This window comes from Opisthocomus hoazin, chromosome 7 (genome assembly GCF_030867145.1).
Source record: "Opisthocomus hoazin isolate bOpiHoa1 chromosome 7, bOpiHoa1.hap1, whole genome shotgun sequence".
NCBI classification, from domain to species: domain Eukaryota; kingdom Metazoa; phylum Chordata; class Aves; order Opisthocomiformes; family Opisthocomidae; genus Opisthocomus; species Opisthocomus hoazin.
Window position 1 is genome coordinate 8,635,825 of NC_134420.1, and position 13,709 is coordinate 8,649,533.

General features: G+C 47.8%; 1 protein-coding gene across 5 annotated transcripts in view; it reads right to left on the reverse strand.

The window, feature by feature from the left end:
• MPPED2 (metallophosphoesterase domain containing 2) overlaps window positions 1-8,052 on the reverse strand; it is a 109,568-nt gene extending 101,516 nt beyond the window's left edge. Inside the window, exons 1-2 of one of the 5 annotated variants that reach the window (XM_075425948.1) lie at window positions 7,967-8,052; window positions 2,874-3,117 (exon numbers count right to left, since the gene is read on the reverse strand). In XM_075425948.1, coding sequence (XP_075282063.1) covers window positions 2,874-3,001 — 128 coding nt within the window. In that variant the 5' untranslated portion in view covers window positions 3,002-3,117; window positions 7,967-8,052. Of the gene's footprint in view, window positions 1-2,873; window positions 3,118-5,831; window positions 6,010-6,496; window positions 6,539-6,696; window positions 6,782-6,805; window positions 6,867-7,966 lie in introns of those variants that run through there. The other 4 variants (XM_075425951.1, XM_075425949.1, XM_075425952.1 and 1 more) reach the window with 4 other exon arrangements.
• Between the last annotated feature and the right edge of the window lie 5,657 nt (window positions 8,053-13,709).

Below are 13,709 nucleotides of genomic sequence, written 5' to 3' on the forward strand. Positions count from 1 at the left end.
GTACAGCAAAAATTGTCTTTAGAACACCTGTTCAAACATTAATTAGTAGAGAAATAAAACACAAAGCCTGGACAAACATTCAAAATTCATACTATAGCAGAGCCTAAGCAACCAACCAAACTGCTGTCACAGCCAGACTAAGCAAAAGAAGCTTCAATACACTGTTATTTACCTGATAGCAAACTTAAATGGATTCACTAAGAAGTGCTGGTGTAAAAATACATATAGAGATGATAAAAGAGAACTGTACCCCTGCTGATCCAACTGCATGACACGGTCACATGAAAGGCACGAAACGAAAGTGGGGGAAAAAGCACAGGACACGCATCCCACGGAACAGGCAGCCTAATGCCAGCAGTGCCCTACCCACCACGTCTACGCTGGCGATATTCCACAGACGCTCCACTTACTCTGTGCGAGAGTGAAGCCCAGAGGATACTGGAACCAGAAATGGCTCCGTGTATGCCCAGAATCCAGTTCTCACCTTTGCACATGAAGACACATATCCACAAATACATTACTTTTGAAAAAATTATTTCCTTTTGGAAAGAGCATTGTCCTTAAGCTGCACCCAGCCACCGATTTAGGGCATGCAACAGGGCCCTGTAGCAATATATTGCCCTGCTATTCACATACATGCCATAACGCTCAGTTCCTGTCTTGCTTTGCTCGTTTTTCATCATCCCGTGATTTTTTAAATAAATTTCTCACTAGAGAAGAATAAAATCTCCTCAAACTCCCTCTTAAAAAAAAACCCCATGCATTACTTTAAGAGAGCAAAAAAGAAAAGCAGACTGTAAAACCAAATCAGATCAAACAATCCTGGCAGTTGCAGCAATGTGGCACTAGCAAGGATACAACAGGGCAAAAAGATCACATTTTCTTTGTTAATTCTGCTTCTACCAATTTTCTGTTTACATTTCTTGCTTGATGACACATCCTTTTTCAGAAATACGCACGCTTCCATCACAAAACATTGGGAAGACAAATAAGGGCCCCCTCTGAAGTTACCACACGCCCTAGTCTCTCCTCCCCAGAAATAACTCTACTGTTCTCACCACGACACAAACCCACAGCCACAGTCGGATCTTTGCTTCCTTGCTTTCCTCTACCCACAGCTCCAGAAGCCTGGTAGGATCCTGTCTTTTCTTCTTCAACAGGTTTTCTAAAACCCATCATTTGCTATCCAGACCTACACCTGAACTCACCTCCTGCATTGCAACATTGTTTTCTTGGCTTCCATCGTAAATCTGAGACTAATCCCCTTCTAATTTTGCTAAATTTTTATCTCCTTTTCAGTATGCCACACTCTTCCTTGAAACCAAATTACTGATTTTAAGAAAGCTGCAGTATTTCAGTCAAAAAATCCTTTAAAGTACTACCACTAGATTGTACTTTACGGTTTCAGTATTTATTTCAATTATACAACTTCTCTAAACAAGTAAAATATTTTTAAAGACGTGTCAAGTCAGTATCGTTTACGAGAGGCACAAATTATGAGGGAAGCAGCTGTATAAATGTTTGTGAGTTTTTTGAAACCATGAGTAATTTTTACAACATTGAGCGCTCCATTTAGCTGGTCCTAAAATCAGCCCCCACTGAAATCACTGTCAATAAGAAGGGGTTCTTTAAAATTGTTTTCTAAATTTCCGGTTTTTGTTGTGAAATTATTCTCTACATAGAATTTAGAAGTGCAGTGTGGAGTGCAAAACATGCAATGGGAATTTGCTGACAAAAGGTCTGAAAAACGAATCAGTAAATATCTCTAAAAGAAGAGTTACATTATCGTTGTAGTAATAAATCAAACGTAAGTTATGAAAACTTTTTCCACCTCGGAAAGTCACACGCACAACATCCTTCAGCATCCTTCCTAAAGGCAACTCGAGGAAGACTGTAACCACACGAAATCCTATTAGAAGGTGCTGAACTCCTGCATTGTGACTCTTCCGGCGGGCTTCTACATAACAAAAATGCAATGAAGTTCCATACAACTTTTTCCCCCTTATTATGCAAAATCCTTATCAAATTCAATAGCGTGACATGGTTCAAACCCCTGACTAACAATGGCACGCGGGAGGTCAAGAGATGTGCTCTTTGTTTTAGCTTCACGTGCTTTTCAGTCTATTAACGTTAAAAGAAAAGGAACCTCCACAGAAATAACCGATAAAGATCGGACCTAGCTGCACAATGGGAAGGAAATTCCCAGTTGAAGCTGGCGCTCGGCTCCCAGCGCGCCCCATTGTGCCCGGGCAGCGGGCGAGCCCGCGGGCCACGCCGCGCCGGGCTGAGGCGGTGGGGCAGGCAGCCCCCGGCCCCCGCTCCGCTTCTGCCGCTGTGAGCTCGGGCCAGGGACGTTGTTTTAACGCCGTGTTTGTCCTTCTGGGGAGGGACTGCCGGGCAGCACCCCCCCCCCCCCCGACTCCTTTGTCCTCCTGGTTGCGAGTGGAACGTGTGCCGCATGCTGCATTCCACTCGCAACCAGGAGGACAAAGGATGCAGTGATGGGGGGGGGGGGGGTGTGCGTGTACAATTAGTCCCAATTAGGCCTATTTCGCAGCTGAGTGTAAAGGCTGGGGGAAGGGAGCTTAAATTTTCAAGCCCTGGGTCCCTCAGGCGAGTGAAGGGACCAGCTTCAGAGAAGGCAAGCGCTGGGGCAAGCTGCGCCAAGGCGGTGGCACTGCGGGAAGACTTCTCTCCAGGAGCCGATGGAGCAGCGCTTCTCAAACACGCCACGCAAGAAATCCGATAACCATTCTGCCTATCAGCTAATGTGACCACCCAGTTTTCCCAGTTTTGCACCCACTCCTTCGGCAGCCGTGCTCAGTTGCAACACACACGCAGAGGCACACGAAGGCCACGTCAGGAATACTCACATATGCACGTGCGGAGGCTGGAACCTGCTCTGGTTGATGTTGTAGTGTGTGAAGGCCTGCGTTGGGTTGGAGCTGTACTCATCCACCGCGATGGTAACTTTGCCTTGTGAAGGAATTCCATGAGCCATCCTTCCTCCTTATGGACATGAGCAGCTCACAACTTCCCAAGGCCAGGAGCAGGGTAGGGCATTGTGTTCCAGGCGGCTCCCAACTCCAAGCAGCTCCTCATCAACGCCACGGGCCTCTGCCAGGAGAGAAAGACAGCACACACTGCCATAAACTCAAAGGAGATGTAAGCGTACACAGACACATCACTCTACCCTCTCCTGACTTCCATTAAGAGATCTATTTCCGCATTTCTGATGTACCCATCACCCGACTCTCTAAGCATTACTATTCACAAATTTTTTTTAATTACCTCATCATTTAACTACATCATCATTACATACATCCAAAGGATGAATGCTTAAAATAAGGCTTTATCTTTGGGAAAAAAAAAATATCTGTGTTGAAAGCTCCAGTTAAATACTCTGCATTTACTATTCTTTATTTGAAATAGCATCTTGTGCTAATTGCAACCATGACAATTAACAAGTGGACCCACTTTCCTGAAGGACAAATGGCTTTCCACAAATACGCACACTTGTTTTCAAGGCCCTATATTAGCTTAAAAAAATAAGTTACATCTAAGAGTCTTATGAGAAGTTGATGCAAAGCAGAAAATTTTACAACCGCACAGCAAAAGTACACCCAAATACCTTTGACTCAAATATTTATCTGTCCAGAGAAAGGCCAGTATCTAGACAACGTTAAGAAAATATCCATGTTTCAGTGCACTAGCAACAAAACTGGTTTGGATTAATTACCAGGCAGTAAAGATTTATCTGACAGATTTAAGTGCAATTTTATGCATAAATATTTCTGCATAAGATGAAAGAAGTACACTCTTCCCTCTCTATGCGTCCCTATCTTTCACTTCGTCAAAGTGCTCTTCAACACATTTCGCATGAAGGCTGGCAGCATTCTATAGTATGAGCATAAGCCCAATAGCCAGAACCTTCCCAAACCTCATCTCTTGAGTTCCCTGCACAGAATCTGAGCTTCAGTTTCTTCAATCAGTAAACAGAGGATACCTCAGCTGCCGTTCTTTCGGAGGGACTTTGTGAATATTGATCAGCTGATGTTCGAAGAATACTTTCAAGATGAGCAGCTCTTTAAAAGCCCTACTCATGATGAAGAAGCTCAGCTGAGGCATGCTATCCTAGCTGCAAGGACTTACATGAAATCATGACGCTTCCCATCAGTTGGTCCTCCCCCCCTTTAGCTGCGACAAGCAATAACGGATTTGTCATATCTGATGTGTGTAATTTAGGAAAGCAAATCAGTGCTCACGGAGAAGACAAAGAGATAGGAAAGAGAAGACAGTGACTTGAGTCCTGGGTATCAAACTACGCAGTATTTTTCCGGTGTGATATTCCCGGACTTCTCTTAGCTCCCAGATAGAAATGTGTTTGCCATGTGTAACATTAAACATTTGGAATCTTTGATTTGTATTCAAAATATATTTTTAATATAAAGACTAATTTCCAGTTTGGCACGAAGCACGATAAAAATGCCCTGCAAATGGCAGATGGCCTGCTATAGGCCATTTATTTTACTATTTTACAACCTCAGGCCTATGTAGGCTTCCATATGTTAGTTGGGTTAAGACGTTCTACAACTTTCATTCCAGTAATTGGGTTCTATCCTTCATCTTCTTTAGCACTGGAGACAGAAAAAAAGGAAAGAAAAAAAAAAAAAGAAACTAAACCATTCAGTTCCCATTCAAAAACCGAGTCGCTAGTGAGACAGCACATCTCCGTAACTGAGGTTATGGCCTGGTCTTTGCACTAACCTCTTCTCATAAGAATAAGCGCAATAGTTTCAGGAGTGAAACTAAAGCAAGGTGAGCTTTACTAAACCAAACCTTTGCTGTGTTAGACGTGACGCAAGACGCGTGCAACAACTGCTCGCAAATCATAATGTAGTGGTTACCATACCAAGTTTGCAGCTGTTTCCTTAATTTCCCTTACAATTATATTTTAGTGTTATTTTGCATAACAGTAAAACACAACACCTGCTTCAAATTGCAGTCCTGTTCCAAGTACTGTAATTCTTTTGAGACAGAAAATACGAGGAGTGTGCAATACAGAGCAGCATAATTGCCCTGCACTGAAAAGTAAATACAAATGAAAACATCTTCCTGTTAGAGAAATGACTGTCATTAACAAGAATGCTAGCCATCAAAGCTCTCAGGAAAAAAAACTTCAGTTTTTCTTTTACACAGCAAGAACTTCAGCATCTGCATAAATTAAGAAGTAGTGCGAAATTACATGTCTAATGTTATCTTTTCGCAATTAAAAGCTACAATATAAAACAACACGTTAAACCAACACCAAAATATGCTTGGGTTTTTAGAAAAGCTAAATCATACTATTTTCAGTAATCTAGCATAAGAAAGGTCAGAACTTTAAATTTCATATTATAGTTCACTCATGGAAAAAAAATCCAATTTGTTCATGAGAGTGAACTATACATAAAGATAATAAGCATTTTTTTTTATAAGGTTTGTAACAAACCATACTACAGAAAGAAATTACAACTAACTGGCATAAAATAAATGATCAGAGGGTACTTGAATAGCTGTATTAAATACTTCAAAGTTGACTTTCAGTAAGATTATAAGTATATAAGCTGCAATTGCTTCCCATTGTCCCCATCTTTAATCTTAAGAATAAATCTCTATACTTAAATTAAGACAAAGCCGAACAATGCATCCTCTTAAAATTAAATTCAACAACAAATGCCGGACTGGAAAAAAAGTAAAATTTGAAGCCGGCTTCTGTGTCAATTCTCCAATTTCCATTTAGGGTTCTACGGAGAACTATATGTCACCTACCAGAAGTATCTAGTTATTACCTTCTTTACTGTGAACTTCTCTGAAGAAAATATCAAAAAGGAGCTGAAGACTTCAAAACTTTAAAAACATTTATTTTAGGCCCAAGATTAAAAAAAAAAAAAATTCAAAAAGCTACTTTCAATCACTACCGTTCTTCTTTCTCCAACTGCAATCACTCTTTGAAGCTTACATGCAGGAGATGAGTACAAAAGAATAAAAGTTGCATTATTTTTCACGCCTGTCAAGTAGAACAACGTGCAGTATCTTCCACGCCTTATGTGGCAGTTTTAAGTAAGAATGGCTGTATTAAAAACATAAATGAAGATTTTTTTTTTTTTTTAAAGCACGTTGCGTTTTCCCACATACAGCCGTTATCCTGGGAGCAACAATCCTTCACCCGCGTGGACCCGTCCTGCCAGCCAGATGTGCTCGCGGACACATCTGCCCACTTTGGCAGGTACAAGCCGGCACTTTTCGTAACAGGAGCGATACAAACTTACGCGCAGCTGATTTTAAATCCGCACACTACTGCCCTGCCAAAACACTGTGAGGAAACACGCCCAGATCAGTAATTGCACAGCGCTGCATTTCCCGGAGAGCCCCCCCCCACAGCCACAGGCAGGCACGCGAAAAACGCCTTTCCCCCACATAAAACATTCACGCCTTCCTCATCTGAATTTCACACATTTCCCCGCTGGCCGGTCTGGCGTCGCGCAGGAGGCTCGGAGAGGAGACGGAAAGGGTTAACCCGTGCCAGCACCTCCTGTGCCTACGGCCGCTGCCGTGACGGCGGCAGGACGGACCCCGCGGCAGCCCCGAGCCAGCGCGGGCACCGGCCGCCGCAGCGGCCCCCCCCGCACCCCCGCTCCCCGCCCCGGGGCTCACCCCGCCCCCGCCGCGCCGCAGTTTGCGGGCGACTCCGGGCTCCAGCCGGCGGCACCGGGGGGGGGGGGTGGGGGCCGGACCCCGACTCCCCGCCTCCGACCCCCGGTACCTGGGCTCCCGGCCGCTGCCCGCCTCCGCCCGCCGCCGGCTCCCGGGCCGCCCCGGCCGCGGCCCCGCGGGGCGCCGGGCTCGCCCCCCCGGTGATTGATGGCTCCGGGTGACCAATGGCTCCGGCGCGGCCCCGTCCCGGCGTGTGCCGCAGCCCCCGCCCCGCGGCCCCGCTCCCCGCCGAGGGGGCATTTCTGCGCGGCCCGAAGTTCACATCGCCCCCCCCGAGCCGCCACAGGACACGGAGGGGTTTTTCGGGGGGGGGGGGGGAGCAAAGGATGCTCGGGGGAGGGATGCGATAAACTCCACAGCAGCAGCGGCGGCGGGGGCCGGGGGGGGGATGCCCCCTGCTTTTTATCCCGGCGGTGCCACCCCCGCCGCCCCCCGCACCTCGCCCCCACCCCCGGAACGCTGCCAAGTGCTCGAGGCCTCCGGGATCAGGGCTTGAGAGCGGGCTCTCCCGCCGGCGACACGGAGCGGGGAAACTCCGCCGGGGAACGGCACAGCAACCCGGGTCACCCTCCTTACTTTTGCGGCGTGTGTCCCCCCCCCGCCGACCCCCCGGGCCGACCCCCGGGTCCCTCCGCGCCGGGAGCCCCCTCCCCGTCCCCCGCCGGCCCGCCCGCTGGCCCCAGCCAGCACAATGCTCCCCGGCCTACCCTCCCGGCCCCGCCGCCGCGCCCCCCGCCCCGACCCCGGGCCGGGAGCCGGCTACGCGGCCTCCCGCCCCCAGGCCACTTCCAGCGCTGCAGCCCCCCCCCACCCCCCCACCCCGCCGGTTCCACCCTGGCCACGGAGCGAGGCGGCGGCGGAGGGCAGCGGGGGCACGGCCTGGGGGAGGAGGGCAGGGCAGCCCGCCTCAGCGCCGCCGAAAAAGCCGCCTCGGCTGCGGGGAAGCGCCGCCGCCGCACCGACCCGACCCGACCCGACCCAGCGGGCTCGGGGCGGTCCCGCCGGGAGAGGCAGGGGGGGCAAGCGGCCAGTTTTACCCCGAGTATTGTTTGCGGGAGGCTGGCCCCGCCGCCGCGCTCCTGCCCGCGCCCCCCCGCTCTCGCCCATGACACGGCACCTCTAACCCGCCGCTTTGTGCGCCGCTGCCCCCCGCCGGCCCCCCCCCCCCCCGGCCTCCCCGGCACGCAGCCACGGACCCGGGGCCGCTCACCTTCCCTCCGCCGGCGGCCGCGGCGGGCGGGTCGGGGATGCCTTCAGCGCGGGCGGCGGGGCCGCGCCATGGGGCTGCGGGGGCGCGGCCGGGGCAGAGCCTGCGCCCGACCCCGCGGCGGTGCCCGCTGGCGGCCCGGCTCCGGCTGCGGGTCTGGGTGCGGGGCGCGGTGCAGTGAGCGGGACTGCCACTGGGGTCAGGGAGCAGGCACCAGGAAACACGGCGGCCAGGGCGCGCTGCCCGCCCAGGCACACACACGCACACACACACACACACGCACAGCTCCTCCCGCTGCCTCGCACTTCGCCCCCCCGGGCAGGGAGGGAGGGAGGGAGGGAAGGAAGGAGCCATCGCTGCTGCGTCTCCCAAGCGCGGCACAGCCTCCCCCCGCCGAGCCGCCGGCAGCAGCCCCGGCCCCGCCACCCAGCCGGGGTCGAGGATGGGAGCCGGGGGAGCGGGCCGGGCAGCGCCGGGACCCCGCCGGGACCCCCCCCATCCGCCCAGGAGGTTCGCAGCCCGGACAGGGCAGCCGGCCCGGCACCGCGCATCGCCGCTCGGCTCTCCCCCCGCCTCGAATAATAAAATAACAACGGCAACAACAATTTAAAAAAAAAAATTATAATCCTCGAACCGGGTTTTCCCACCGCCCGCACCTCTCATCACCAGGTATTAAGGCAGTGCTCTGCTCCTCCTGGAGAGCAGCTAACCTCAGCAACCAGAAAAACATAAAGGAACGCTACGGCAGGGTTAGCCCTTGAGGCTGAACGTTGTCTGAGGGTAACTGGGGGTTTTCTGCGGAGAGGTAGAATCAGGGAGGTTGCTGTTGTCTTTTTTTCTCTGTGTCTCCCCCCCCCCCCCCCCCCCCGCCGCAATCCACAGCAATTGTGTCAACAGCCACAACAGTAACAAAGTAGCGATTGGAGGTGTTTGTTCTTTTACTTTCAAGACAGCAAACGGAAGGGGGGACTCCCACAGTCATATACTGACAATGCAGAGAAAAGAGAAGAAAAGGAAAGGAAAAAAATTCCAAATAGTTCGGGAATAACCGAGCTGGCAGAAAATGACAGCTCCTAACAGGCCTCTAAGAGTAAGTAGTGTCCTACATATTTTAAATGAGTAATTTTGGCTCTGGCCAACCTTTGGATATGCGTGGCAACTGGGCAGGTTTTTCTTTGTTGTTGAAAACAATGAGAATGGTCCCCAGTATTGCCAGACAGAAATCCACTAGGATGGATTGTCCTGTTTCGAAGCATGGCAAATTAAGAAAAATCAACCTGAAAAAAGACCAAATGACGTAAGTTTTTTCCAAATTTGATATTAGACCTTTCTGTCTGATTTTTTTTACTATCTTCCCTTTTAATAGAAGTAAGCACTGTGAACCAGCAAAGGAAAATTCCCGTTTCAGACAAAATGGCCCACAGATGAGTCGTCCTCCTCACCAAATCAAAGCAACATTTCCAGGGAACGTTTGCCTGGAATGGAGTCTGAGGCCATAGTTTCACAAAGATTTTCAGCTGACGTACTCCGACACTGCTGTAAAATCAGCAATCCAGCATTCAGCTCACATACCCCACCTCTGTCCCTGCACTAACCCTCATGTGAGAACAGGGAACCCCACCCAGGAAACCCACCCGGTTAGCGCCAGGGAAAAGCAGTCTCGTGGTGCGGGGCAGCCTCCCCACCCGCTCCGCTCCATAACTGCACATAACTGTTCCTGCTTCTGCTGGAACAAGGCAGGGAAAGAGACCAGCAACTGGGGACACAAAGAGGATGTGATAAATTCACTGGTACCACTACCAGCTTAAATCTAAAAACACGGCGGGGGGGGGGGGGTGGAGGGAGGAAGAGTGGATTTGATCTTGAACCTGCTGCACCCTTTATTTGCAGTTGCAGCAGCAGGGCTTTTCCCATATTTGTGTCCTCATACCACGCCTAGAGCCCCAGCTCTACAAAAATGAGCCTCTAGCACAGAGTGAAAAACAGGGTAGAAGCCTGGGCAGGCGACTGGACTGGTAATTAGAAAGCTCTAAGACCTTCTCTCTGATGCGGTGAGAGACAGATCAGACATTGCCCCAATGTCTCAGTGTCCTGGTACTGGAAATACACATCTACCTAATTCACTAGTCTTTACACAAAGCAAGGTATGTGGCCTGAAAGTCAGCAGTACTGCGGGTTTGCTCATCTGAATCCAGAGTGGGTCCTGACTCTAAGGTCACACCTTTTTCACAATACTAAATGTTCAGCAACACCACCCAGCTGTAACACAGTCATCAGGAGCACTGCTTTTGATATATGACTTCATAAACTCTGAAACATTTTGTGTCAAGAGCACGTAACCAAACTCTTTATTTTTACAAACTACTTTTTTTTTCTGTCTCCCGAAGAAGAGGATTCTTTCCAAAGACACATCCACTTTCAGACATGTGCTGGCCCTGGAGTTGCTAAAAGTATGAAAAATATTTTTCTTAAATTGATTAAAGGGTTTTCTGAGGAACAGAGTTGCATTTTGTTGCCTTTCATCCCTAACTCACTAGAGCAGCATCAAAATACAAGTCTATACGTATAGAAAGTGTCTTTATTTTGGCTGGAACATGTATTTATTAATGCACTCGACAAGAGGATCTCAGAGATAGTATTTGAAAACTGAAAAAGTAAACAAGCTCTTTGTTGTGAGTGTCACAGGACTGATTCTTCTTGTTGGGTGAAATTCAAAACAGTGAACAAGCAGCTTTTGTTTACTTTAATACTTCCTAATCATAATATTAAAAGGGTATATTATACATGAAACCTTAGTCATGTTCAAAGTTTGCTCTGGATTCTGTTTTTTCGCTTTTACAAATCCAAAGCAAGTATCATCAAATGTACAGATGCAGCAGATGCATGCTAAAAATTATAAAACATTATAGTATCATGAAAAAACATACAGATTATTCAAAATGTATGATGTCATCTCTAACACACTGTCTCCAGTTTCTGCCAAGCACAAGAGCGAGCTAACAACTTTCAAGAGACACATAGGGTAGTCCGGAGTGAACCGTGGACACTCATCTCACTTTGCTCTTTACTTTGGGAAAAACGTTCCCTAAGTATGTGTGAAGCAATACAAGAAAGGTGCCATTTAAAGTCCATGTCTGAGAACTCATTCCTTAAATAATAAGATTTTTTGAGTGATCTTTTACACAGAAAGGAATTTTAAAAACCTTTCAAACTGCATATCATGACATTGGTTGATGGTTACAGCACTGTCCTGACAGAGATGCCACCTGGCCAAGATGTACCACGCCGTGCGGTGCATTGCAGTGCACTACTATGCTCCACAATCTGCTGCTCGAGGGTACTCTCAGAGTAAGCTGTCGCAAGAACATTCCATCGTCTGACCAAAGGAGGGAAGACCTGACTGGAAAGGCATGTCTCCCTGTATCAAGTGATCCACAATGCTACTTTAAGGGTGTTTCCACAACTCCCCCACTCACAGAATCACAGAATCACAGAATGGTAGGGGTTGGAAGGGACCTCTGTGGGTCATCTAGTCCAACTCCCCTGCTGAAGCAGGGTCACCTACAGCAGGCTGCACAGGACTGCGTCTAGGTGGGTCTTGAATATCTCCAGAGAGGGAGACTCCACAGCCTCCCTGGGCAGCCTGTTCCAGTGCTCCATCACCCTCAGAGGTAAGAAGTTCTTCCTCATGTTCAGACGGAACTTCCTCTGCTTCAGTTTGTGCCCGTTGCCCCTTGTCCTGTCGCTGGGCACTACTGAAAAGAGCTTGGCCCCATCTTCCTGACACCCACCCTTGAGATATTTGTAAGCATTTATAAGGTCCCCTTGCAGCCTTCTCTTCTTCTGCTCCCACACTTCAGGGATACAAACCACACAAGAAGAATAAATTCCGTTTTTAAAAAAGCCTCCTTCCAAAAAGGCAAAGAGGGTTTTAAGGCAGACCACTTCCCCAGCCTACTCCACAGCACACAGTCTCCCAAAGGCTTATGCTGGCACAATACAGAGTGCTGCAGTCTGCAGCGTGGGACCAAGACTGGCACAGGGTATGCCAGAGTTGCAGAAAAAGTTGGGCCAGTGTTTCTTTAGCTTGGACACAGTATCAGAGGGGTTTTGTCTGTTTGCTTTAAAACACGCATTTCCTGCATTTTTAGCCATTTTAAGACCAGAGCATCAAGGGTTCTCATTTGTATTGCAGACAGAATTCAGTTTCAGCCTGCAGAGACTGGGGCATACTGGTACGCCGGTAAATTACCTCTAGTACTAGACAATGCATATTTTGATTTGTTAACATTTTAAGAAAGTAGAGTTTGATCCAGTGGACATCTACTTGTAGCAATCTACACTGAAAGTCACTGGACTCAATATATTTCAATATAGATCACTGTGATTCTGACAAAAATTGCATCTCAACAGGCTTGTTCCCCTCATTAAAGTAGAAATTTTTCAGTAACTGTGGAACAGAAGACAACCAGAGAAAACTGTGTTAGTTTAGGCTTCATGCCCCACTGAGCAGATACTACATTCCAAATTTGCAGAACAAAATTGGATAGATTAAAAGTTCTGCTCTCTTCCTCCATTTGTAGCCTGTAAGTCACTGAGCATTTGATGTGCATGCTGGCCAACAACATGAAAGCAACAGAAAAACATAGTATTAGATATAAAAAACCCCCAAATAAACAGAAAAATACACGATTCCAATTCTGAGGATGCAAACTTAGAGCTTCTTTCCCTTAAGAAAATCACAAACTGGAACTAGTAGATAATTAAACCCTAAATACTGAATTTTTTTAAAAAAAAGTCTCTTGGCTTTTGAGCTTTGTATTCTGTAACGTTCTGAATTTTTATCTGAGTTTTTCTATCACAAATATGGGTCCATACACTGACCTGTTTAATACTCCAGCAAACACTACATCTTTAAGAAGAATTCATGCCCTCTCCATAGCAGCACACCATTTTTTTGAGAAAAAAGACAACTCTCCAAAGGAAGAGAAACCTGAACCTGCTGGCAGAATCTGCAGACAGAGAGGAGCATGTCATTCGAATGCTGACAGAGCATCAGGTGAGACTACTGAGGGAAATACCACTAGCTGTCCTCTGGGCATTCTTTTTATATTTGATGGACCAGAACACTGTTACAGGATAATGGTTGTGTGCCGCCTTGCCCCTATTGAATTAAATTAAGTATTTGATTGGAACTTTCCTACTTGTTCTCTGTAGAAATAAAAAGCGATGCAAAAAAGCTGCAGGTGAACCATTTGCCCTTCTAAAATCTCCCAGTGTAACTGCTCGTCAACGTACCTAGAGAAGAAACCATTCCTAAAAAATTTTTTTTGTTGTTTTGAGCATTCCACCACTCATTTTTGAAAACTGAGAAGGATGTATGGATGATTTATTCCTTCACACTAGAGCAGGCAGTGACTTCAGTTTTGTACGTACATAAAGATGTAAGTACTGTTTGATGCACAGCAGTTATTGCAAAGACATTACTGTAGGAACAGCCAGATATTGAAGACTCAGGGCACAAAAGGTTTTTGGTGGTCACCTTCCGGTCAATGAGCTGTGGCAGGGAATACGCAACTGTGGGAGTTATGTGACGTGCTCAAACATCCTATTTATCACATATCAACTTACCTGTTCAGGAGAAGATGGATGCCTTTTTCCTCAGGCGATCATTTTATCACTTACTTGGTCTACAACGCACTGAGTCAAAGCCAATGCATGAGAAAACCTTCAGTTTAATTCAGCT